Source organism: Corvus kubaryi, unplaced genomic scaffold (assembly GCF_017639235.1).
Source record: "Corvus kubaryi isolate FWS band 111438036 unplaced genomic scaffold, C.kubaryi_AGA036_p1.0 split1-131, whole genome shotgun sequence".
Lineage (NCBI taxonomy): Eukaryota > Metazoa > Chordata > Aves > Passeriformes > Corvidae > Corvus > Corvus kubaryi.
The window spans coordinates 9,038,424-9,064,727 of NW_024582073.1; the positions used below are offsets into that span (position 1 = coordinate 9,038,424).

Below are 26,304 nucleotides of genomic sequence, written 5' to 3' on the forward strand. Positions count from 1 at the left end.
AAGCCTGCCTTTCACACAGAATTCACTTTCTGCTTCCTCATGTTTTGGTAGTGTTTTGATGGTGGTTTTTTTTTTTTCATTCTCTGGAGTGAAAAATTAAAAGTCATTGCCATCCATGATGTGTTTTACTTGTCTTCCGAATTTTCTTCTACTTGAGAAGAATGTGAATGACCCTCACATGTCTTAAACTTTTCTATTTGAATCAGTACTAATATGAGGGAAAGGTACACTTACACATATTTACTTGCTTTTGGGAAAATTTGATTTCCCACATATATTTGAAATATTGAGTATTATCTGAAATAGGTAGATTGTGCAGACAAATCTACACCTCTGAAGGTAAGGATGAAAATAAACGAATCCCGCTTCAACCTATTAGAAAGTTAAACAACCTGTCAGGAAAAATAAGATGATGTCTTTCATTTGAACTAATCTTACCTATAACAGTCAGAGTTTCTGTACATCAAAGTACTTTATATCAGATGTATGTCTGCCTCAGTCTGGTTTGCATTTGGTGGTCACTGCCCTTTTCCTTTCTCACTATACACAGGAAGGTAGATGCATTTCACTGTTACAGGCACATACAGACAGTGCCTGTGGCATACTGGTTTTATAGTCATCTATTGGGATCCAGAGCATGGCATGTCAGATTTCAATTGTGAAAGTATTTTTGTTGTTCTCTTGTTGAAACAATGGTCAATATTTATTGGCAGGAATAGAAAAGGTTTTCCCCAAAACACCATCTTGGACAGGAAAGGTAACCAAAGGATCAGTTACCATTGGAGATGTCATGTTTATGTTGTTAGGTGAAATAAAAATGAAACCAAACTGATTTTGGTGGGGTTTTTTTACAACTAATAAATAACTTTCACAGATGTCACGTGTACTGTTTGTTCTTACTGGTTCTTCTGTCAAAGAAAATCAGTTGTATGAGTATAAATAATACAAAGTTAAAGTATATTTGTTTTCCTTAAGTATATAGAACTGACACTAAGAGCAGAGCTAAGAGCAGTAGTTAAATTCTCCAAAACTGACAGATTTTTTTTTTTTTTAATATCTATGTTGCTAGTAGTAAATGAAAATAAAACATTCATTCTGGACCACATCATAATTTTTAACAGGCATTGTTACTACTTGTCTTTTGGGACTGCCTTTGATAAAGCCAACAGGTTGTATCTTCTTGCAGGCTGTTTGTTACGAAGTGCTTCCTTCGAAATTTGATTTTTTAAAACAAAAGGGTACACAACAATAAAAAATATGAGAAAAAACTCCTTTGAATACAGCTTATACAGGCACAGTAATGTTTCTAGTGCAACAAACCCATTTTTCTCACTAGATGTAACTAGTCTTGCCTTCTGGGGGAAACAAGTAATTCTTCAGTGCCATTTCCAGAAATTTATTTGCCTCTGGTAGAACACCTTTTTCTGGCTATGTGCTTGCTTAGAGTTTCTAAAAAATATACTAGAGTTAGAACTTGTTTGGCACGAGCCTAAAAATCTTGGTTTTTTCAATTTCAGCTGGAGAGACAGCTGCATGAAGATGAAGAATTTGCTAGAACTCTGGCCATGTTGGATGAAACACCGCAGAAGAAAAAGGTTGAATTCTTTTTAAACTTAAGCTTTTTGGAATTGCATTGCTGGGAGTGTTCTTATTTAGACACCTTTGTTTTGAGACTGCCATACAAATGCATTAAAGACAGCAAGAAAATGTTTTCATGGAAATAGCATACTCACTTTTATACCTCCCTCCTGGCTTTTCCTCTCTCAGTAAAGGGTGTCCTGCCTGATTAGACAGTGTGTGCTGGATGCCTCTGTTGGAATGGTGTCTTAAGTTCTAGTCACAATTAAGTGAAGTGTGTTGCTGTGTCCCAGTGGTAGCTTGGGACACACATCCCTGACTTTGGCATTGTGTGTTTATTTAGGCTCGGAAAGATACAGAAGGAGAGCAAACAGTACTGAGCATCAGTAGCAGCCCTAATAGGACAGCAGGATATAAGCAGTCAGAAAGAGGTAGGACACAAACTGAAAAGCATTCCACTAACTTATAATATTAATGAGATACACTTTTATATATGAGCTCTTCTCCGTCTGCCTCCTTTCAAGTGAAGGCAACAGACTCAGCTGGTGCAGCCACGAATTATTCTGCAAAGCGTCAAAATAAATCTGAACAATTGAAAGAGATTGCTGAAAAAGAAAGAGGTGCTCAAAATTCACTATCGAGAGAAAAAGCGGCTTTGGGGAAAGAAGAGAAGACACCGCCAAAGAAGGAGAAAGTCTCTCCCAAGAAGACTGAGGTAGGAGTTGTCAAAATTAATTTAGATGTCTTGGTGGAGTTTGCAGGATAATAGTTTTCATTTATTATGGGTGTCACTGTTGTAACTTGGTACTTTCAATCTCCTGGGCGGTTTTTAAGGATTTGAATTCTGGTAAGGCTGTAAGTTCTTTCCTTACAGCAGTTGTAAAACTATGGGGAAAAAATTAGCTGGAAAAGTGTAAATTAAACACATGAAGGACCTGAGGTTCTCTAATGCTCATTAAGGTGTGCAGGTACACTGCAAAATTAGTTCTGTACTTTTTCATGTTTAACTTTGCTGGAAAACACAGAATGCAGAAATTCTGACACTTACTTAGTGAGTAAAAACTTACTACTGATGTTAACGTGGTGACCTTGATCTGTGGTTAGAATGATAGGTGGCATTGTTTAGGGATTTGTATTTCTCTCCCCAGTCTCCTATTTTTTCCTACTATTGATACGTTGTGTAGGAATATAATTTAGTATTTTTATCTGATTAGGTAACTGTATTTGACGAACACGGTCAGTTATTGGCAACATTAAAATGTACTTTTTAATAATACAGTATAAAGTACCCCATTTTGATAATTAAATAGCAGTTGTAATTAGAAGGGAGAGCTTGCACCTCCTTTTGAAGTGAGTTTTTAACAGTTGTTTATTGATTAAGAAGCTTAAGTGTCTCTTAAAGTCTATTTCATAGTATTTCTACTTCTGTGTAAGTGGAGATCGCAAATTAAATAGGATGTGAATTTAAAGTGACAATTTGAGTTAAGTGAGCATGTACATGTGCAGCAGAAAAATCTACAGAAACTTGACAATAAACAGTGAGTACATATTTTTCAAACTCTTAGGATTTTGAAATATTTTTAAAAGGAACAAGAAAAAAAAAACCTCAAAACACAAACACCAAAAGCGCAAGCTTCAGTATTGCATATTAATAGATTAAAAACAAGCATTAGACCTTGCTTTTCCTTTGGTGCGTGAAAATGTCTTAAACTGTGATGCTTGGTTTTATTTTGCTGTTTTCATATATCTAATATGTATATTAATTCTTTTTCTCCTCTCCTGACCCAGTCTATAAGTCCCGAGGACTCTGAAAAGAAGCGAAACAACTACCAAGCTTACCGAAGCTTCCTTAATCGTGAGGGTCCGAAAGCACTGGGTTCCAAAGAGATACCTCAGGTAAGGTTGGCAACAGCAGGATTCTTTATATAGAGTGGAGTGTTTGATAGACTTACTGCTGTAAGTGGTCTAACAAGTATTAACTAAACTGTTTCAAGGCTGATATTTTTTTTCCAGTAGGAAGCATGTATTGGAAAAACCTAAATTGTAATGCAAAGCAGTGACTAAATGTAAGGAAGTGTACTAAAGAATTTGTATTCAGAACTTGGTTTAGGAAGTCAGATGATCAAAAATAGTTACTGGTCTTAAAGTTGAAGATTGCTGTCACTAATTTGAATGGCATACTATGCTTGAAGCACAGAGTGCTACAATTATGATCAATAGGTCAGGTAAACAATGTGTGAAGTTTTGTTGGTAGTTACTCCCATTAACGGCTTTTGAACTTTTAGAACTGTACCTAGTTAGGTATGATAGTCATCTTTGTAAAATTTCATAGGGTGCTAGACATGGTAGAGGGTTATAAAAGGTGATGGTTAAGAGCTATTTGGTAGAATTGCATCAGTAATGGCATTTTCTGCAATTCTCTGGTTCTTAGGGAGCTGAAAACTGCTTGGAAGGCCTGACATTTGTAATTACGGGTGTTCTGGAGTGCATTGAAAGAGATGAGGCCAAGTCTCTGATTGAACGTTACGGAGGCAAAGTAACTGGCAATGTCAGCAAGAAGACAAATTACCTGGTGATGGGGCGAGACTGCGGTCAGTCCAAACGTGAGAAGGTGAGTGCGTCCTGTGCCTGCCGAAGGCAAAGCGAAACTGAATTGTTCCCATCTCAAATAGGAATTTCCAGTATCCCTGCCAACAGAAAGCAGTACTAACAATAAAGTGCATTTTTAAAATGGAAAGTTGCTGAGTGGCTTACAGCTTTGTTTTGTTTTTACTTCTGTGCATACATACACATGCATATATATATATATAAAATATAAACTCTTGTTGTTCTTGTTGTATTCCTAGTCATAGTTTTTACTGGAAAATACTTTGAAATGAATTATGTAAATCCTAATGTAACTTGACTATACATTTAATTCTTTCTTTTGCTCCAGGCATCAACTTTAGGTACAAAAGTTATTGATGAGGATGGTCTGTTTGATCTTATTCGAACTATGCCAGGCAAAAAGTCCAAATATGAGCTGGCAGCTGAAACAGAGGTATGTTTATAATAAACTTAGGGGATTAGGGGGTTTTTTTGCCTTGGTTTGGTTTTAGTTGAAAGAAGTTTGTCTTTTGTCCCAGTAATAGTAACACCACAATCATCAGTTTGACCTTCAGGTTAAAAGTGAAAATTTTTTGTTTGTGCTTGAGACAAATGACTCTGCTTGGGAGCTATAGGTTATTTTCCCACTCTGACATTATTCTGCATTTTAGGTACCTGACAGAGCAGGTAATTGCATCTCCCCAGATGGTATCAGGTTTAAACAATAAGTATTTGTTAATTCTCTGGAATAAATAATTGTGACTGATACCATGTGGTACCCAGACAGGCCCAGGGATATGTAAACTATGTGTATACATAACAGATCTTGTCTTTTTGTGGTACTTGATATAAAAATAGTAAAGGTAATTTTTTCAGGCAATACCAAAGAAGAGGTAACAGGTTTTTTGTGCACATTTAAATTTAGGTTGTAGTGGCTGATACAATGTTACTAAAATCTGTGTTAGCGCTAACATGTGGTGCATTCAGTACAGACATGACTTATTTATGCAAAGATACCATTAGTAGTGTCCTAGGGAAAAGCAACTCTAAGCTTATTAGCTGATCACTTTCACTCCCTTTAAATTGCTTTGGGTTGAATAACTCCCTCAAATGTTGTTTTGCAAGAGCTTCATGGGTGTCTGACCCACTTGTTCCAACCTGACAGTCAGTTCAGCATTGTATAATGCTTCAGGCTTTGTGAGTAAGGGGACTGCTTTTGGAATGACCAGAACACTTGCTGCCTCTCTTCTGTGGGTTGTGCTACAGAACCCGGTGACGTTGTGTTTAGCAGTGCTTTATTTCTCAGAGAGTATTTCTGTATCTGCTCTTGAAACTTTTTTAATCAATACATAAGCTTTGTCACTTTCTAAGCACTCCTGTAATTGTGTAAATAAATATGCTGTTTATTTACTGCATGTTTTTTTCTTTAATTTATTTTTAATTTTTTTACTTTGATTTTCCTAAGGCAGAGAAAGTGGAGTCAAGACCTAAAAAGACACCTCAGAAAACTGAAGCTGGAAAAAGAAATTTTAGCCCCTATAAAAGGGAAGCTAATAATAAGTACAAGTCTACTCCTGAAAAAGGAGATACTGCCAGATGTGTCAAGAGAGAAACCACTGCTATTCGAAAGCTTACGGACTTTAAACATCACACAGTAGAGGAGAAAGAAGCCCCAAAACCTAAGGGGAACTTGGTTTCTGAGGTTAATGAAGATGGTACAGAGAAATTGTTATGGGTAGATAAATACAAGCCTGTATCTCTTAAGGCAATTATTGGACAGCAGGGTGAGCAAAGCTGTGCCAATAAACTGCTCCGATGGCTCAGAAATTGGCACAAGAATACCCTGGAAGATGGACAAGGTGACTGGCCTGGTTAACTTTTCTCTGTATTCTTCCACGCTAGTCATGCTGCTTGCGTCCCTGGACCAGTGAGGGCATTGGTGGTAGCAGAGCAGCTCTAGAAATCGGGAATAAGGCTGCAGCTGGATGCATTTTTAGCAGCAGTTGAGCCTGAGTTTTTTGGTCAAGTAGTTGTTCATGTACTACCCACCTCCCCACCTCAAAAAAGAGCAGAAAAATGTGTTTCAAAAGGTTTTTTTTCCCCAAGTGTTAGGTTTCATTTTTACAAAAAACCCCAGAATATCCTATGTGTGATGTATCTAAAAATGGCCTTGTGTTGAGCCTATTATTTCTTCCTCAGCAAGAGGAAGTAGGTTAGGCACTGCCAGTGGTGAAGATACAGGATAACAGCAGGTCTAAAGGGCTGCTGTCATGCATGGGGGTGAATTGTCAAAGTCCTGGCTCTGGCAAGTGCATGTGTCGACAGTTTGTCATCCTATAGACAGACAGGTTTAAAATAGGGTTTTGGTTCAGCAGTAGTGGGTAGTGGGGTTTTTGTGTGTGGTGTGTTTGGGGTTTGGCTTAATTTGTTTGTGGTGGTGTGTGGGTTTGGTGGTGGTTTTGGTTTTTTATGTATATGATATGGTTGTGAGGAAAGTGCTGAAATAGTTGTATTACATTTATAGCACTTTTTAGTATTTTTCAGTTCAAAAATCACTCCAAATCAAACTGTGAGCTGTTTTAAGCTGCTTTTCCCAAAGTGGTTATGATGCAGCTGTGTATGCATCTTTGGATGTTCTTACCAGGCCTTAAATGAGGAAAAATTCCAATGATGCTTGATACCTCTAGAAGCATGCAGTTTGTTTTATAATTACGTACCTAGGTAAAACCTGAAATCTTTTTTTTAATAGCAAAACCCAATAAAACTGGAAGCAAAGATGATGGGACAAGTTTTAAAGCAGCTTTACTTTCTGGTCCACCTGGAGTTGGTAAAACTACTACAGCTGCTTTGGTTTGTAAGGTGAGTTCATAGTAATGGTTGTTCCCAGCATTTCTGTGTTACATATTAATTCTGTACCTGGATACAGATACAGTGTGCATGTGGTTGTGCTCTGAATGACCAGAGTCTGCTCTCAGCCAAGTTGCACCTGCTCAGAACAGGGTTACAGGTGAAAGTATGTGGCTGTTTAGATACCTTTATCAGGTCTGAGGTGAGAAGGTACACCAATGGCTGGCTGCATTTCTTTGTTACATTGAGAGGAAGCATATCACAGTATGTTGAACAATTGGAGATAGTTTTCCAAAACTGAGCATTCAGCACTAGTTCTGCAAGTCGGAGGATATTTGCACTAAATTTAGTGGGAGTCAAATTCTGGCAAGCTTTTTGAAAGCCTAAGGTCACGGTTTATATATATCTAACAGATATATTTCCCAGATTTCTAAATTGAAATACTGCTTTAGGGCGAGAGAAATTGACAGGGCTGTGTGTCCATTTCTAAATCTGAATTTAGAAATTGGTTGTATTGAGTACAATACAACCTGCCCTTGTCCTCCCTCCCACATGCCTTGGAGCTTTGTGGCAACAAGTTGATGCTACACCTAGAACTTTAGAAAAGGGGAATGTGCTGTCTTGGGCTCATTTTTTTCTCAAAGCATGGTCTTTTCTGTTTCTGGTTTCCTGCCTGGCTTGCTCTCAGCTGCCTCAGGACTCTGCAGAGCATTTCTCTGTGTTCTGGCTGCCTCTTGCAGGAGAGTTTGCTGATAAAGGAACAGCTGGCATTAGTTGTGTCAGGGACTGACTGAAATGTTAGTGCTGCTAGGGGAGCCATGTGTCTCCTATTGGTTAAATAGTTAAAAGCTTCTCTTTCCTGCAGCTTTCAGAGCCATGTGGTATGTTTCTTTGTTATGCAGCTGGAAATATGGAGCATGGAATTTAGCTGGCCTTGACTCCTAGCTCTGTTTCTATCCCTGCTGGCAGTTCTGTTCATCTTCCAAAACTTAGTATGTGCCACTGACTTCAATGCTTCCCCATTCCCCTCAATTAAAACAAAACTAAAACCAACCAAACAAAAAAATGCCCAACAACCAACCAAAAAACCCAAACCAAAAACAAACAAACCAAAAAACACAACCAAAAAACCCCACCACAAAAACAAACAACAAAAAAAAAAAATCTCTTTGGGGCCTATCTGTTCCACGTATGGTTATAAATATTTTTGGAGTGCCAGAGAAAAGGAGTATAAGGCGAGAAAGGAATCAAATCTGTATGATTTTTCACTGATCTGTGTTCTCACTTTTTGTGTGGTTTGTGTTTGGACCAGGAACTGGGATATAGCTACGTGGAGCTGAATGCCAGTGACACTCGCAGCAAGAACAGTCTAAAGGAAGTAGTTGCTGAATCACTTAACAACACCAGCATTAAAGACTTCTATTCTGGTGCGTCTGTTGTTTGAAGGAGATCTTTGTTATATTAGGAGTTTGGTTACAGGAAAGACAGAGCTTCCTTATTACACAACTGTGTTAGGAATTTACCTTGCTTGTCAGGTGGAGGGACTCCGCTCTAATAGGGATGGGTTCTTGTAGTAAGCTGTTATATTTCTTCTTCAATTTAGAATTAAGTCCTGGTATTCGTAGAATGAGTTGTTAATCCGTACAAGCTAGTCAGGAACTCTGCAGTTGCTCCTCTGTTCCATGGGTCTTGTTTCTAAGAAGATGACATGAGGTTATAGTCTGGTCTGTGAACGTAGACTCATGTGATCAAGTGGCAGAGCCACCACCTTAGTTGCCTAGGGTGGGGTTACCTTACTTAGCATTGGGTAAAACTCCAAGCAAGACTCCTTTATTCCCATCTCATTTTCTTATCCATATTCATTTTCAGGTGCATCCTCATCAGTTAGCGGGAAACATGTATTGATCATGGATGAAGTGGATGGTATGGCAGGCAATGAAGACAGAGGAGGGATTCAGGTGAAGCCACTGTAGTTCCTAGCTAATGCCATTGCCAAGAGCACCATATATAGGACAAAATAGTCAAGCCACTCTACTGTCCTCAACCCATGGTCCATAAACAAACTCTCTGCAGAGTACAGTCTGATGTGTTTTAGAAGCCTGTCTTTGTGTCAGAATTGTGCACTGGCAGAGGGGGGAAAAAGGATACTTGTGTAGAAGCCTGGAGCGATGAACTTGAGTGTGCGCATTTTAGAACAGGTACATTTATCCTAAGGTACCTCGAAGGTGACAGCTACCTGCAGTGGGAGGTTCATTAATCTGGCTGGGACTGTTGCTCTTTTGCATAGGCAGTAACACTGAAGTAACTAATGTGTGGCATAGGCAGCAGCATCCTTTGTTCTCTTTAGTAGCTCCAGTTTTAGCTCCTGAGGATTTCCTATGGTTACATGCAGTACTTTGACAGTGAAGGCCATACAGATTTTTGGCTCAGATGCAGGTGTTTTCATTGCAGGAATATGAAGCTGAACTGAATTTCACCTTCATTAGAGCTGGCAAAGTTTGTTCTGACAAGCCTAAAAATGATGGAAGCCTCAGGGTTGAGCTCTTGGAGCAGGGATGAGCTGATCTTTTTACTTTCTGCTTCTTCATTCTTTGTGGCAGGGTGCAGCCAGAAAGCTGTGTGCTCCTTCTGGGCATAAGCCAGGTCAAACTGGCCTGTGGAGAAATTAGTCTAGTTCTGCAGGCGGACAGCTCTACTCTGGGCTATTGGTCTTCATTGCTTCTTGAAGGAAGTTCCAAACATGACTGCTGGAAGTAGACAGTGGAAGCGGGTAGCCAGCAGATCTCTTGCAGCTGAATAGAACAGCAAGTGAAAACAGTAGGCAAGGGGGCTAGGTTTGCACTGTGTAGAAATGTGATTGCAGCAGGAGGAGTGTTATGGACCTGGAATCTGTCAAAGATCTGATTTAAGGCAGGGACTAATGCTGCTTGGTATGACATTCTAATAATTCTTATTATCCAGATTATCTGATGTAATTGTAATGTGTTTAAATTACAGGAGCTGATTGCTTTGATCCGACACACGAAGATACCCATCATTTGTATGTGCAACGATCGCAACCATCCTAAAATCCGCTCCTTGGTCCACTACTGCTTGGATCTTCGTTTTCAGAGACCTCGTCTAGAACAGATCAAGGTAAGCAGGTTGTGGCTTTATGGACTGCACTGAATTACCATCAGTAACTTCAGTTTTTATGTGGCAGAGTTTATTCAGAATTGGATACACCACTTAATGGATCATCTCAGTGAGTAATTGCTTTTCGGAATTAATTGTCTGAGTTCTTCTTCCCAAAGCCTTTTGGATTTTAGATGCCTGTCTTAAAAATATGTCCAAAATGGGTTTTTCTAAATGAACATGCTCTTTTTTGCACCAGTGGTATATCTTGGTTTATGAGAGAAAATTTGAGCTGTATGTGCTTTAAAAATTTAGAAAAATATGTACTGCTCTTTTATAGATGTGTCAGTATGTTCTGCTGGGGGAAGAGTTCGTAGGAATTCTCTAGTGACAGTTTCTCAATTGTGATTACAGGGAGCCATGATGTCTATTGCATTTAAAGAAGGTTTAAAAATTCCCCCACCTGCTATGCAAGAGATAATCCTGGCAGCAAACCACGACATCAGACAGGTCAGTACCCATTCAGCATCAGTGACTGTTCAGATAGCAGATTATGTATATTGACTTCAAAGTATTTGAACAGTATTTTAATTTTTTTTCTTCAGGTTTTACATAATCTTAATATGTGGTGTGCAAGAGATAAATCATTGACTTATGATGAGGCTAAAACAGATGCCAGCAGAGCCAAAAAGGACATCAAATTGGTAAGTGTCAAATACTGGTTTGGCTTTTACTGTCATATTCTGATATCGTTGCTAGGCTTTTATGAGCATCTTTTGAACTGAAGCACTGAACTAAAGCCTAGATGCCAAGTGCTACCACATTTGCCACAAATAGTTGAAGAGTAGTATATCAAGGACTGAGTATATATTTTGATGTACTGGTGTCTTACGTAAGATGTAATTATGAAGCTCATACTTCTCATCCTTTGTCCTCTGTTTAGGAGATAATTCTCTTAATATCAAAAGTAAAACACAGTTCTTTAAACTGGTGAAGTTCTAGGGTGGAAATACTGAACATGGAGCTTGTACGGATGAGTCAAGATGCTCCTGGATACTAATTTTGTTGATACTGTGCTGTGTTTTTTTGTGTTGACCTTCTAGCTGCTGACTTCTTGAAATATCGTTTATTTAGGGCCCTTTCGATGTTGTCCGGAAGGTTTTTGCTACTGGAGAGGAGGCTGTTCGTATGTCTCTTATAGACAAATCAGATCTTTTCTTCCATGATTATTCGCTAGCTCCTCTCTTTGTACAAGAGAACTACGTGCATGTGAAACCGGCTGCTGCTGGGTGAGTTACTCCAAGTCCTAAACTGACATAGGCTTTTGTGTCAGGGAGTCAAAGCAGACTAAAACCTATCTGCACATTTCTGCTTTGTAATACAGTCAACTTCATTTTTTTTCTAGAGGTAATTTAAAAAAGCACTTGGTGCTCTTGAGTAGAGCAGCTGATAGTATATGTGATGGTGATATAGTGGACAAGCAGATTCGTAGCAAGCAGAACTGGAATCTTCTTCCAACACAGGTGAGCACTTAATGCTTATTTTATGTCCTTTAAGGAGTGTCCAGGGTTAAAGATGGTTCTGTGGAAATTGGTTTTTCAGTATATGATCTGTATAGTTCATACTTCATGTGGTATTCTCTGTTCCACTGGTCATCAGAAGAGTTTGCCATAGCCATGTTGTTGAGCTCATGCTGCAACATGGAATGAAGTCTTCTGAAACTTTGAAAAGTTGGACTGTCACGAGGCATAGAAGCACATGGTATGTATCACTTGTGCAGTTACAAGCCTGCTCTGTCCTTCCTCTCACCAGGGCAGGATTTGTCCCAAAACACAGAGGACTGAAGCTTGGTCACTGTGCTTCTTTTAATGCTCACTGAAACACTGACAGGACTTGTGCTTAAAGGATTATGACTGGCATCAGAGAATGCATTGTAGGTGAAATTGGAAGGTACCTCTGGAAGTCGTCTAGGTCACCCCCCTGCCCGGTACAGGTCCAAAGAGCTGAATTGCTTAGGAACTTAGCTAGCTGACTTGATGTAGATTTGCAGTGTTCTTTGGAAATGTCTCCTTCACCATGTCAGTGTGCTGGAGATCACAGCAATTGTTTGTGTGAAGTCAGCTATTTGTCTGACTGCACTCTAAACTGGACATGGGAAAAGGCCATATTTGGGTTTTTTTTCTGGGTTTTGAAACCCAGATAATTACACAGGTATTTTAGATCATGGTAACGAACAGGGTGGTACAAGAGGTGAAGCTGTAACCCAAGAGGGATTGAACAGAAACAAGCAATTGAGAGAGTTCTCTTAAAATAAGCTGTTTCCACTGTGGCCCTGTGTTGACTGCCCCTCTTTCTTGGGGACAGTGCACTGCAGGGCAGTGTGTCCTGGTGTCCATGAGACTTCAGTGTGATTTGGGTTTGGCATGTGTGTTACTTTTTCAGGCTATTTATGCCAGCGTTCTCCCCGGGGAGCTGATGAGAGGTTACATGTCCCAGTTTCCTGTCTTTCCCAGCTGGCTGGGGAAATTTTCATCCACAGGCAAACATGATCGTATCATTCAAGAACTGGCAATGCACATGAGTCTCAGGTAGTACTGACATTCCTCTGATACAGTTCTTTCTCGTGCAGTTCATTACCTACCATCAATTCCTTGCTGTGCTTGGTGCATACAAGTGACGCATTCATGTGTTCTGTGAATGTGCTCCTATGTTGTTGGTGACGCTTTTCTCAGTGCTTAATTTGAACAACAGTCAAGCTGGAAACACTATTAGTATAATCAGAAGTACCTTGCCTTTTTTGTTTTTCCCCCAAAGTTGTTTCTCAGTTAGGGATGTGTTTCCCCCAACTGTTTGGTGTTCAAATACCTTGCATTGGTTATCCCTAGTGCAGGTATGGCAAAAGGAATGGCACAGTACAGCTTGCATTTTGATCTTAAGGCAGCTGATTGTTGATTTGCTGAGGGCCTTCTTACCTACTTGTTCTTGTCTTTAGAAGTCAGTGGTGGTGGTTGGACAGATTCACTTACTCAGTACTTTATTTTCAATTTGAAAAAGAACTCAGACATGCAAGAGGACAGTAAATATGGAATATTTGTCATATTTGCGGGATGCACTTGTCCAGCCCTTGAAAGACTTTGGAGCAGATGGTGTACAACAAGCTATAACATTTATGGACTCCTACTGCTTGATGAAAGAAGATGTTGAAAATATCATGGAAATAAGCACGTGGGGAGGCAAACCCAGTCCTTTTTCAAAGCTGGATTCCAAGGTAAAATTCACCAGTGAATTTTTTAGTTTTCTTCTGTATCTTAAAAAAGAAATCCTAGAATAATCGTTACAGTATGGATGTGCTTTGGAAAGGCTGAAGTTGGTGCACCAGCTTAACTGTAATTGGTAGTAGGCTTTGTGAATCAGCTGTCAAACATACCACTAAAAGGTCGGGGTAAGTCCTAAAACATAATCAGGCTGTGCTTCACTCAGGAGTCTTTCACTTTTTGTTCCTGGTGTAAAGTATTACTGGGAGTCAGTTGCGTCTTGGTGGATATAGAAGTGGAACACAGGAAGGACGGGGAAAGCTGGTACCTTTCTACAAGCAAGCTCTGGCTGTAAGGTCTGTGCCCTTAAGGCACAGCCCTGCCATTCTTACCATCCTGGAAGGAGGAGGGACACACAGCTGCCTGGGTTATAGAGCAGGCACTGCATTCAGAGGCTGCCTCACAGGTTGCACCTTTCACAGTCCTGTTAGACAAAACTGCCAGACCTGGGGTGCTTCATGTGCTGCTCCTCCACTGCCCAGCTACTCCACTCCAGTGGTTGGGACCCTCACCTGCTACACGGTGACCTTAAGCTCAAGTTGCTGTTACAAACTATGATCTCCCTCATCCTGGTCAGGTGCTCAGGGAAAGAGAAGAATCTGCTGGTAACTAAACCATACACTACTATCAGGTGTTTACCCCTGGTCTGAAAATGCTGCTTAGTCTGGCAGGTGTACAGTGCAGCTGAAAGGGGCTCTGGTGTGACTTGGATTGTAGCAGACTTGTGACTTAGGTGGTAGCAGAACAACAGTGCTGAAATTATTGCAAGCCTAAGCAAGAAGCATCTGAAGGTGCACATTTTATTTGAGGATTATGAGAACTTACTTAAAATGAGCCTTCACCATACAGCTCTTAAATGCTTTTTGTGTCCTTTTGAGAGTGTCCCCTTCTATGTATCTTTGGTCCATCTTTCCAAAGGAAACTTGATATGGAATCTCCAGGTAAGTTGGTTAGCTTACAATCTACAGTTCCTAAACTGATGCTCATTTTCCTTCCTTCCACCCTGACAGGTCAAAGCAGCTTTGACACGTGCCTACAACAAAGAGGCACATCTGACTCCATATTCACTTAGTTCTGTCAAGGCATCTAAAAGGCAGTTGGGATCTGCAGTGACTTTAGATCTGAGTGAAGACTTGAATGTGGAAGAGATGCAGTCTGATGAGGATGAGCAAGATACTGTTGACAGTGATGCAATGATTAAGGTGATTTGATTTCCTCAGTATTAAATGACCCCACTGAAGTGCTGGGACTTTTTTGTTTTTAGTTACCTTTCTGTGACTTTTAACATCATCTGAATGAATTAAGAAAAAAATCATAGTAGATATTAAATATATAATCTCTCACCTTCTGAATTTTTAACTGGTGGTAGTGTGGAAAAGTCTAAGTTACTTCCAGTCATTGTCTTAGGTTGGACCAAAGTGAGATATCACTCCAAATCTATGAGTTCTGCATTCAATTCCAAAACTTAGTAATATTTGAAGTGTTGGTGAGGATGGTGCCAGTGGCAAGGAGCAGCCACAGGCCTGTGCCTGTGTTTACCACAGATGACAATTCTAGTAGTACCTTTGGTAGGTATCACCAAATGGGGAACTGTGGTCAGCCCGTAAGACTGAATACTGTCGCCTGTACTCTCCATGGCATTTAGAAACTTCACACCTGAAAGGGGAGGGAAAGAGGTGGCTTTTTCCTTAACACTGACTACAGTTAGACTGAAACTTTTGTCAAATTGCAGTTGGATTTTAAACTGTATATTTCTGTTTGTAGCAAAAAAAGGTGAAGTCCTCCAAGCTGACAAAAAGAGAGAAAAATGAAGAAACAACAAAAAAAGAAGGGAAAAGAAAAGAGAAAACAAGACATTTAGAGTAAAATCTTGCTTTGGACACAGCTTTGCTTATCTAACTTCTGGCAAGAACATGAAACAGATCCAGTGCTGCAACTGAGAAAGCAGAACCAGTGCGTTGAAAATGCTCCTCTTATAGAGGTGCTGTAGCTCTTGTGCTTACACGATGTCCTGCTGTGCTTACTCTTGACATGGTACATGTTACAAGCTATAACTGTCTTTGTGCAACAGCCACCAGGTGCATGAACATGCTGAAAATGTCATGCTTAGTTACCTGGCATTTCTGCTGAGTCTTCCTAGGACTTCACTACATTTTTTTTTTTAATATAAATCCCGTGACATTATGTGGTGAAGCCTTGTAAATAGTACATGATGCAAAAACCCCATATATAAATGGCCTATTTGTACATTATAGAAATTAAGCAGCACATAAAATGACAATAAAATGTTTCACAGAACTCTTTTAAAGCTTTGGTTAAGTTCATGGAGTGTTCTGTCCTGTTTCCTTCCTTTACTCCACAGTTTTGTCTTTCCTTCATGTACATGATGTGGCATTTCTCTTTTCCTGTAACTTCCCTTTTGTTCAGGTAAAGACACAGAAAAGCAGTGAGGTATTTAGTTCCAAAACTTGACTAGCCTGTACTTGTACAAGTTATATCTTTAATCAAAACCAGAAAGGAATAATTAAAGAGTAAGAAATGTTTAATTGAAAATAGTCATAACAGTTCAGAACTGATACTGAAAAAGAAAACAGTAGGGAAAAGTGGTTCTTCCTGCCACCCACATAAAAAGATGGCCCCGTGGTTCGTCTTTGGTGCAGATAAAATGCAGATTTTGTTTGAAAGAATTATCAATCAGTTTTATTACTACAATAAACCAAAGTACAAAATTTATCAAAAGCTAAATAGTTACAGATATCACAAAATAGAAGTGATGGAGTTGTTATCAGGCCTTTGTGGGGAAAAGATGTGTGATGTAGTAATAGTTTTCCTTGCTGCTTGCCAGCCAACACAGGCAGCTCTGAAAATAAGCAGAGGTGGTTAATCATATTCTGAGATACACTGTGATAGCAGATCAGGAAAAATAAAATCAACTAAAAATTTCCCAAAAGAACTTAGGTGCACTACTCTAACCCACAGCTGCATTTTCACATAAGCTGTTCACACTAGTAAATCTGCCTTGAAATGTCAACATTACTGAGGACGATGGTTAACTCATTTTCAGTTACCAGATTTTTTAAAAAAACTAAGTCCTGAATCTAAGTGTTTGAGAGCATGGCTCTGTCTATACCATTCTTTGAAGTATGAGTATTTCAGGCTGTTATCAACTTGTTGCTGTTATCCTGGGATTGATTGTTAAATAGGCATGTTGAGATCATGTAACCTGCATTTTAGATTTGCTCCTTCCAGTTAGTACCCCTCTTGCTCTCTCTCCCTGCACTTAAACCCTTGTTGATAGATCTGTAGAAGTTTGGATGATGCGGGGATCTTCACATTGTTTTCTGTGCTACTCCAGCACACCTGGTATTCAGGAACATGTTCCAAACCAGAACATCCTCTGGATGTTAATGTGGTCATAGGGGTAAACTGAGTTTAAGCCCAATTTAACAACCAGGTTAGTTGCGGTAGGAAAACCTACTGGTGTTTGCATGCCTGAGGGCAAATAGGTGGCAGAACTGGGTCTCAAGTTACCTGAGGTGTTGACCCAGGCTTAAGATTCCTTACTGGGAAAAACTCTTGTCTTCTGGAATGAGCCCTGTTAAGTAAAAAGTACTGTAGGACATACCTGAATTTAATGATCCTCATCTTCTAGTTTGAGGTACTCTGTGCAATCAGTTATTTTCATAAGATCAACAATGTTAATCCTTTCAGAACACATGGGACACATGTTTTCAGTCTGTAACATGCTGTTTTAAAGGAAGGGTAATTGGTCAAAAGCTAATTCTAGTATTTTTCAAAGGAAGCTGGGCCCAAGGCACAAAGCCTAGAGCAGAGTTCTGACCAGTGCTATGTAGCAAGTGCGGGACAGAGCAATGGCTGCTTCTGTCTCATGGAGCAAAGGCTGGTTTGTTTCCAACATTTGAGAACTAACACGGCACCAGGAAGGCTGCTGCTGTTTGCAGCATTTAAACATGTAACAGAGGAGGTTTTAACAGCTTCAGAGTTTCTGACATTGGAACAGAGTTATCCAATCCCATTGCCACATGTGATTATCAGGGACAAAATATTATTGCTGTCTTAGTCTGTACCTAATTCTATGTGCATTTTGTTTTGGGGATTGCTAGTGTGCCTGTGTTCCTGCCCTGCCCCCATATGAGGCCTTCTTCCTGGACAGAGCCGACACCTTACACAAGCTCACCATCCATCTTCATTACTGTTCCTGTTGGAGCCCTGCATTACTGGCCCAATTCTTTATCTTACCACATCATTTGGTCAACTTTGAAGCAATGATTTGTGAGTGTCTTAGGTGCAACGACCAAGTAAGAGGGATTCCTCTTCCACCCAGCCCAGCTGTTACGTTTTTAGTACCAAATGACCCATTTGCTGCTAAAATACGAACAAACATTGGAATACTGTAACAGAAAAAAAATCCCAACTTACTTTTTGAATTCTGAGTAGAGGGCAGGAAAGTCACAGTGTGGGCAAACTGTCCAGTCATCGCGTACCATGTGCCGACCCTGCACACAAAAACTGCAGGTAATGAAGGGGCAAGTGCTGCCCAAGTACAGTGAGCATTTACTTTTGGACCTGTTATTGTGAAAAAGTCTCAGCTACTGAGTTCTAAGGTCTTGAATTAAAAGCCCCATAGTAGTGTTACTGTAGTTGGATTACTGTGTCAATTCTGTAACTAGAAAAGGAGCTCTCAAAGAGGTGCAGTGTTTCCATTATCATTTGCATTCCTCTTTTAAAAATGGAAATCTAAAAATGAATTGAATTACAGTGTTTAGAATTCTTTCAGTTTGGCAATTCTAGAATGCTATCTGTAGATCTGTATCCAGAGATGTACCTATATCTGCTGGCTTTTTTGGTGTTGTATATGACATACCAAAAATGCCACCAAAGCCACGGCACCTGAGCACAGCAGGTCGCATTCAACACTAAGTTTGTGAGCCTGCCTGGCCTTTGCCTCTTTACTCTACTTTTTCTTTTTTTTGCTACAGTTTAACTAGTTTACTTTTCATAGAAGGAATTTGTATGTATGTTTTCAATACTGTAAAAACACAATAGCACCTTGAACTATACTAAGAGATTTATGCTCTAATAGGCTATGCAGCAGCAGACACTGACTCTTATTAGATATTTGAAAATGCCACAGTGTTAATAATATTACAAACACCTGTGACATAAACAAACTAAGGCCAAGATGGAGCCTAAATAAATACTGTGTAACATGTAGTAACATGTCCATTGTGTTTGGCTCATAAAATTATATTTAAAATCCTTTGCTTTCCTGAAGATACTACTTCTAAAGTGTACCTGTCATTCTGCTAAACCAGTAGAGCAGAAAGACCCCCACATAATGGATATTAATTTTTTTGTAAGACTTAATTCTTTAGTTTTAATAAAGAATGTTAACTCTAACATTTGTTCCCTGTTCAAGTAAGTTGTCTTTTTTTTTTGCAATTCTAGTATGACAATTCACACGAACCCAATAAAGATTGTTAGTTATACAGTAGCTGTACAGTAACTTCCACCAGGAATCTATGCCATCCCTACCTTTTCAGTACACTCTAAAGAAACAAAAGATGTTAGAACTTCTCATTTCTGTAAGGATCAGTAATGTAAGAAATGCTGAGGTCACTCGCTGAACCATTAACTTTAGATGTGCTTAAATTTCCCTAAAACAGATTTTTGAAGTTTTGTTGGGGTTTTTGTGTTTAGTTGATTGGTTTAGTTTTTTAATTTTTTTTTTTAATTTGAAGTCTTGGCAGCCTGGAGCTTAGGGGAGGAGGACTGTGCCCTCCACAAGCTCCTGTACATGGAAAAGGAGAGGGGGACTTATGTTAGTTCTCTGAGCACTAGCGCACCTAGGCAAAGGGCTGAGCTGGGAAGGCACCAGCAGCACAATCCTGTCTGTTCTCCCAAGTGCACCAACTGCACCAAATGTGTGTGCTGGGGATTCCTGGTGCTCCACCTGCCTTCTCGGGAAGCTGAAGTCTCCCAAAATGCCTTCCTAGTTTTACTGGGACCCTCAAATGCCTGCTATTTGTAGGTGGCAAGTGAGGACACTGTGATAGCCAAAGACAAAAAGAAATTTGATAACACATTAGAAAAACCCATAAATGCATAACACCACCTAGCCTCGATCCACTAGCAAACTAAAGATGTTCAAATGAACTTATTTTTAGAAGGGAAAGCAGCTTTGCCTTTACTGTCACACTGCAGGAAGCACAGCAGACACTCACAGTTGCAATGCAGTATGGAAGGTTGTTTTTACAGCTGGGACACAGAAGTTCACACTCTGGGAGCTGGAAAGCACAGTAGGGACAGGCTGTTGTTGGCTCTTCTGTCTCAGTAGTGTCTCGACGTCTAAAACACAGATACAGCTGTGAATAAAACCCTCAGGCTGTTTGAACTTAACAAAGCTCTTTTACAATGCCTTTGATACTTAGCAAGTGTTTTTCCTCTGAGTTACTTGCTTAGCTTCCAGCTGCTATTTTACATTCTATCAGCTCCTTCCTTTTAACTATAACCCAAGCTTCATCACAATCAACTCGGAAATAGGTCATTTTCCATTTAATTAGAAAAAACACCATCTTTTAAAAGCTGTAACAGATCCTAATACTTTGAAAGATTTCAAAACTCAGGGTCTATACGTATTGACTATAAAGCAGTGGTTTCTTTGTTTCAGAGTTTTTCTGTGGCAGCACCACAAAGAACAGGAGTAACAAAAAACTGGCTTTCTGGTAGGATTATACAGCTTCTAACTGCCTCCAAAAAGGCTGTAAGAGTTTCAGAGAAATGACATAAAAATCAGTATCCATAAAACAGCTATGTAAGCTGAGACTCTTCAGGTCCTGAAAATACTTAACTGATAGAAGGGAAATAAATAAAATATAGAGGTGTTTAAAATCATGAATAACACAGAAAAGGGTAGATCTCTCCTAAGAGGAAAACTATGAGGCATCACCTTAAACCAGCTAGAGACCAGTCTTGACATAATGGAACTTCTTGTTGTAGGAGTCACCTGTCATTAAAAATTTACATGGCTTTAAGCAGAGAGATTGGACAAGCTCATGGAGAGCTTAGAGACTTAATAAATAAATACCTGAACCACCCATATGAGCTCAGCAAGTCCCTGAGCCTTGGTTAGAGACTAGTACAATAAATGAGAAAGTGTTATATATGCGTGCCTTGCTGTTTTACAGTTACCTATGCTTCCTCCTCTGGCAGAAAACATTGGCTAGGATCTACCAAAACAAAACTTCAGATAAGGAAGAAAATGTCAAAAATTCATATATTTTATTTGCCATCCCATTCTTTTTTATCTTAGCCATTTAGTCAGTAGTCTAAATCATAGAAGAGCACAACGCTGCTGCTGTAGTAGCCAACAGTTTGGCTGTGGATTCTCAACTAGAGACCAACTAAACCTGTAGGGCTGGTCCATCTGTATGGACAAGATGGAAAAGTTACTGCTGGTTAGGAAGCATTTTACATACATATTGAATTTAAGGCTTATTGCATTCAAGGGAAGTCTTTAATTCTCAGAGAAGGGTGGGAAATGGTTCTTAGCCTTTCAAATAAAAGACAGTGAAAAAATATGAAAACAGCCTATAGGCTTTATGAGCAAAAAGAGCATTGCAAATAAAGCCTTGACAGGTGATTGCGTGCATTTGATTAACATCACTCACCTGACCACAGTTTCAATTTTCTTTTTATATTTAGGATCTATTTTACACCGATACTCAGGTCTCATCAACATAGCAGCAAAACTGAAGGCTGAGTTTTTCAATCCTGCTCGGTGACACTCAATCACAGTTGAAGTCAAAATTGGCACAATGTCTGTAACAGAATGAAACTATGTCAAATATTTATTTACCAATATTAATGTTAAAAACCTTTGAGCTAATACAGCTAAAAAAGTACTGATGAAAAAAGACTTATTTTTCTTCTTTTCCATGGTACACAGTTGAACAATTTGGGCCATTCCTCAAACCATATACAAGAAAACCATGGTTTCACCTCTCACTGCCTCGCACTCCTGAAGCTCAGCATGGCAGCAGGAATGTTCTGATTATAACCATGTCTCCCAAATCTGGTCTGCACTCTTTAAAGCCTACTTTTTAGTCTACATTTTCCATGTACCCAAAAATCATTTTCAAAAAAGGTCAATTAAAATTTTGTGATAAAATCCCAGAACCAATCAGTTCATTACACACAATCCTGAGACTGTGTGTGGCTGAGGCTGCTCAGTACTGCAGTAATGTGAGGACAGATTAAACTGCTGGTGAGGATCCCATCCTGAAGGCTGTGTATGGAAGAGCTGTCTGGAGGAGGATGCAGAGCACACTGTGTAGTTACACTCTGTTGTTGCCCACAGGATCACAGGGGGAGAATGAACCTTGTAATGCAGTGCTGATTGATGAGTTGCCCTGTTGCTCCTCTGCTGTCAGCACTTACGTGATGGGAACTTGCTGATGTTGTTGGCTACACGTATAAGCATCCGTGCTCCCTTCATGTGATCACCACGTTTCACGTGAATCTGGAATACAGCAAACATGCCACGTTTACTGCAGCCATTGAGAGTAATTCCTGCAGCCTGCTCTTGGCATTCATTCATCCTGCTGGGAGCTGCATGCCAACAACTCCTTCATGAAACTGAGCAGAGCTGGACTAGAGACCTCACAGTGGCTCTTCCCCAGAAGGCTGCTTCTGGCCTTCAGCCCACCATTTGCAGCTCTTGCCTCACTGCTGGTAGAGATGGAGGCCGAACCTGGCTGTAGGAATGGATATCCTGATGGGCTTAACTACTGGAGATGGGTTTACTATCCATGGTTAACTACTAGAGATCACTGGAGCCCCTGCTTAATTTCATTTACAGAAAAGCAGTGATCTACTTATGGATAATAACCTCAAATACAACAACAACAATAATAAATAGTTGTACTAGTAGCATAGCATTTGTAAGTATGAATGCAAAAGAAAAACAGGAAGCCATATGTAATTTTCAATTATTCAGTATTTTTAAAAAGAATATGCTACTCAAAGAGGCAGAAACTACTATGGATTGTCCTCTTGAAGCTTGCTATTAGCATGCACTTGGATTCTGTGATACAATCTACATGACACTGTAATTTATGTACACAGCCCATCCATCCATACGGTTCAATAAACCAGACACTGCGCAACTTACACATAAATTCAATTTCTCAGTTCCTTACCTTCACTAAAATATAGCTGTGTAGAATCATAAGGTTCGTAGCCATCTCAGAAGAAATTTTAATCTTCTGGGTCTTTAACTCTGAATACATACTGAAAAGAACATCATGTGCATTTCGGTAGTTTCCTTAAGAAAAAAACAACAACAGAAAATTTAATTTTTCATAACAATGTGTTTATAGGGAAGCTGAAGTTATGTTGATGCTTGGAGTAAAACCATTGCGTGACAATTTCTTTGGAAAACCACAAGCAGTTGCTTGTCACAGTATCCTAAACAGTATCAGCCAGGAAGTTAAAAAAAAAAAAAAATTACACTGGGAGAAGTAATCTAAACAGTCTAAACAGTAGCAAAATATATATGATAGCAATTTAATATAATGAACTTTAAAAGTAGAAGATGCTTTTAGAGCTTTTACAGATTTTTTTGTTGTTGTTCTTCAATGTCAGATATTCAAAAGCTATTTTTTAAATGTTAATTTAGCATACTTTTACTTGATCATTTGCTTTGGAAACGCCTTGCCTCTGCAACCAAACCAACCCAAAACCTGTCAAGGGATAGTTAAAATTTGAATGTTACTTCACTAGGTTATACTGCTTCAAGGTTACTATCAAGGATTGTCCAGAAACCACAGGATTTCATTGAATTATCAATTTTTATGACATTAGAAGCTGAAATCAAGTAGTGTTTTGCATTTAGTCTATTCCTAGCTGTTTTTTTCTTGCTTTGTTTTTGGGGTTGTTTTGTTGGTTGTTTTGGGATTTTTTGCATTATTAGAGGTTGAGGAAGTCATACTCTTTGCAGCTGGAGGCATTTAAAGGAAATTCCAGTTATTTCAGCAAACATTTTTCCTTTGCCTCCCTATATTTCTCTATCAGCAGATCTTTTTACTCTACAGAGCAATTTGTAAAGTTTTGTTATACACTACAATTTAATCAAACTATGAAATTTGTGTGAAACAGTTAAGTATCACTTCAGAATTAGTTGCTGGAAAACAACATTTTTTTATACTGTGTTACTGACTCTCAGTATAATACAATCAGTCTTAAAATCATGTGATTACATAAAAACAACTTCAAAGAAAACTGCACTTAAAATGGCATACCCAAAGAAAAATACCAACCAGTGTGACTTAAATATTATTATTAAATGGATTTTTAAGAAAAGAACAAACTATACTGGTGCAGACTTCAGAATCAAACTCACTGAAATATGCTGAAGGAAGAGGGGGCTGATGTAAAACTGCCTTTCCAGAAGAAACAGTTACTGCAAGGTTGGTGATTTTAATGAGACAAACATTGTGCATCCTATTACACTGCTGCAAAATACATCTATACTACTAGGGAATATGAAATACACCATAGGGTACTGCATTTTAGATACAAGTTTTCAGATTCAGAGAAGCTAGTAAATATTTAAATCCTTGAGCCTTTGCATTTCCTGCTTACATAATTAAGCACAAATGCATTATTCACTATGATGGATTGGGAGATTTGCTTGCCAAGGGTTTTAGAGGTTTTTCCACTCCTTAGCCCAATGCTGAGGAGCAGCCGAGTAGCAGCCCATAAATGTTAATTTGCCTGGGTTATTCCCGAGACTGCTATTTTTCCTTTATAGATTTTTCTTTTACATAATTGAAATGAAAAGCAAGCAGTGTTACGGTAGGGTTGTTGCCACGGCTACAGGGGAGAGTTAATAATGGAGGTGGCAGCTATTTTGCTTCTAGCCCTCTCTCTTCTTATTTTTTTTCTAACTTCAGCCTACCCATTACAAAGGAAAACAAAGCTTAAAGTAAGCACATGTCTGGTCCTTCAACAGAAATTATCTCCTCTGCCCATCTTCCACTGGTAAAAGTCAGGTGCTAAGACTAAAGGATCAGTACCAAGTCAGTTTCTACCATATGTAGAAACTGCAATTCTATGACTGTAACACACAGAAAGGTAAAGTCAAAGGCTGTCTTAATCACTATGTTCACCTGAATGTAATAAAAAATACAGATATTTTCCACAAGTTTCTTTTTTTTCCCCAATATTTAATATACAGGTGTGAGTCCAAAGCTTCTTCCCAAGTCTACTTTCAAATTCAAAACTGACCCTGAATACAATTAAAAGCACTGATACACGTCTTCTCTAAGTATAATCAATCCTACACAAAGAGCAGCACCCTAAGTAGGGTACCTAAGGAGGTAGCATGAGAGATGCCATCACATCAGAGGAAAGACTTACCTGAACACTGCTCCTCCCTGGCAATTATTATGGCAGTTCTGGCAGCATCTCGGTACTGCTTTAGGGCCATGTACAAGCGAAACAGGTACTTGGCATCCTTAATGAAATCATACAAAAGCAATTAATACTGACCAAATACCTACTGCTGTATTCCTTTTCTTGACTTGCTCACCCCACCACCACATTCTCCAAAGAAAGCAGACAAGCTTGCTTCGTGAAGAGCTCTTTGTAGGAACATGCTTCAGCTATGCCACAATCTCCCGCAGGGTTTTGGCTGTTGCTCGGGCACACAATACCCACGCTGAGGGCCCGCAGGGAGTCCTGGCAGGTGCTGGCCAAACCCTGTCAGGAGGGATGCAGAAAGCCACAGACCACTGTGCACGTGGAGAGTTGTACAGGGGGAAACCAAACAACTCCAGCTGTGTGGGCATTTATGGTGTCAGAAAAGAAACCAGGGACTCCTTTCAGAAATAGGAGTCTTGCCAGAAATGCTTAAATTGCATTATGGATCTAGATGCAAACATTGCTTAGTGTGGATGAGGATCACAAAATCTGGCCACTAATGAATGTATTGTTCTGGGACCAGAAGGCAGACATCCAAGACAGTTAAAAAATTAAAAAGGGGGACAACCACCTAATAAAATGCATAAAATTTATAATTTGCTATACCACGTATTTTTGATAGATTATATAACTCAAGAACGGTAAATGTAGCAAAGAGTTTGCCCAAAACGTGGCAATCCAACAGCAGGCAAATTAGTGAAATAATTTAAAAACAAAACTAAAAAACAAAAAAGAAAAAATAAAAATACAAAATAAAATTGTTATTTGTTGACCTTGCTTATGTTCCTATGAAAAGAAACTATTAAGTGAAAAAAAATAGGGCTAGTGTCATTATTTTATATCACTAGCAGTGATTTCTAAAATGAGATTAATAAAAAGTAAAGCCTGTACATGATAAACTTAATTGGGATTAAATTGAGCTAAAATATTGTACATAATGGTATGGTTCCAACTTAAATGTACAAATGAAAAAAAAAAAGATGACTCTGGCAGCTTTATAGAGAGCTTAGCAAAAAAATCCAAACCAACTAATTCTGCAAAATTAGTAGTAAATCCAAACATTTAATGTGTGTATTTTATGTTAAAATGGTATAAAAACTTCTATTAAAAGAATTGTATTCGTCAATGTTGTGCTATTCTCTGGAATACTGTGTGGGTTTTGTATGTAAGTCTCAGAGCAAAAGAAAGCAGAAATTCAAGGTAACAGAAATATTAAAGACAAAGATATTTCCTTATAGAGAAGATGACTGCAAAGATTAGCTTGTACTTGAGAAGCAAAGAAAAAATTACCAAAAAAATCACAGAAATAAAAGCAGGAGGGAAAGAATCGCATATGGAAAGAAAAAAGAGAAGACAAAAC

At 39.1% G+C, this 26,304-nt stretch overlaps 2 protein-coding genes across 3 annotated transcripts in view; one reads left to right on the plus strand and one right to left on the minus strand.

Annotated features, from left to right (window-relative positions):
* RFC1 (replication factor C subunit 1) overlaps positions 1-15,747 on the plus strand; it is a 29,827-nt gene extending 14,080 nt beyond the window's left edge. Inside the window, exons 7-25 of the mRNA XM_042053360.1 lie at positions 1,518-1,595; positions 1,922-2,009; positions 2,103-2,293; positions 3,367-3,474; positions 4,010-4,189; positions 4,514-4,618; positions 5,630-6,023; positions 6,914-7,023; positions 8,324-8,438; positions 8,881-8,969; positions 10,009-10,146; positions 10,540-10,635; positions 10,731-10,829; positions 11,260-11,414; positions 11,531-11,648; positions 12,568-12,713; positions 13,180-13,393; positions 14,450-14,641; positions 15,204-15,747. Coding sequence (XP_041909294.1) covers positions 1,518-1,595; positions 1,922-2,009; positions 2,103-2,293; positions 3,367-3,474; positions 4,010-4,189; positions 4,514-4,618; positions 5,630-6,023; positions 6,914-7,023; positions 8,324-8,438; positions 8,881-8,969; positions 10,009-10,146; positions 10,540-10,635; positions 10,731-10,829; positions 11,260-11,414; positions 11,531-11,648; positions 12,568-12,713; positions 13,180-13,393; positions 14,450-14,641; positions 15,204-15,305 — 2,718 coding nt within the window. The 3' untranslated portion in view covers positions 15,306-15,747. The remainder of the gene's footprint in view (positions 1-1,517; positions 1,596-1,921; positions 2,010-2,102; positions 2,294-3,366; positions 3,475-4,009; positions 4,190-4,513; positions 4,619-5,629; positions 6,024-6,913; positions 7,024-8,323; positions 8,439-8,880; positions 8,970-10,008; positions 10,147-10,539; positions 10,636-10,730; positions 10,830-11,259; positions 11,415-11,530; positions 11,649-12,567; positions 12,714-13,179; positions 13,394-14,449; positions 14,642-15,203) is intronic.
* Positions 15,748-15,963: 216 nt separating this feature from the next.
* The window catches only part of WDR19 (WD repeat domain 19), a 39,510-nt gene continuing 29,169 nt past the window's right edge, over positions 15,964-26,304 (minus strand). Inside the window, exons 30-37 of one of the 2 annotated variants that reach the window (XM_042053499.1) lie at positions 24,882-24,978; positions 22,661-22,785; positions 21,900-21,981; positions 21,131-21,281; positions 19,685-19,808; positions 17,880-17,956; positions 17,065-17,185; positions 15,964-16,299 (exon numbers count right to left, since the gene is read on the minus strand). In XM_042053499.1, the coding sequence (XP_041909433.1) occupies positions 17,071-17,185; positions 17,880-17,956; positions 19,685-19,808; positions 21,131-21,281; positions 21,900-21,981; positions 22,661-22,785; positions 24,882-24,978 (771 nt within the window). In that variant the 3' untranslated portion in view covers positions 15,964-16,299; positions 17,065-17,070. The other variant, XM_042053500.1, reaches the window with a different exon arrangement.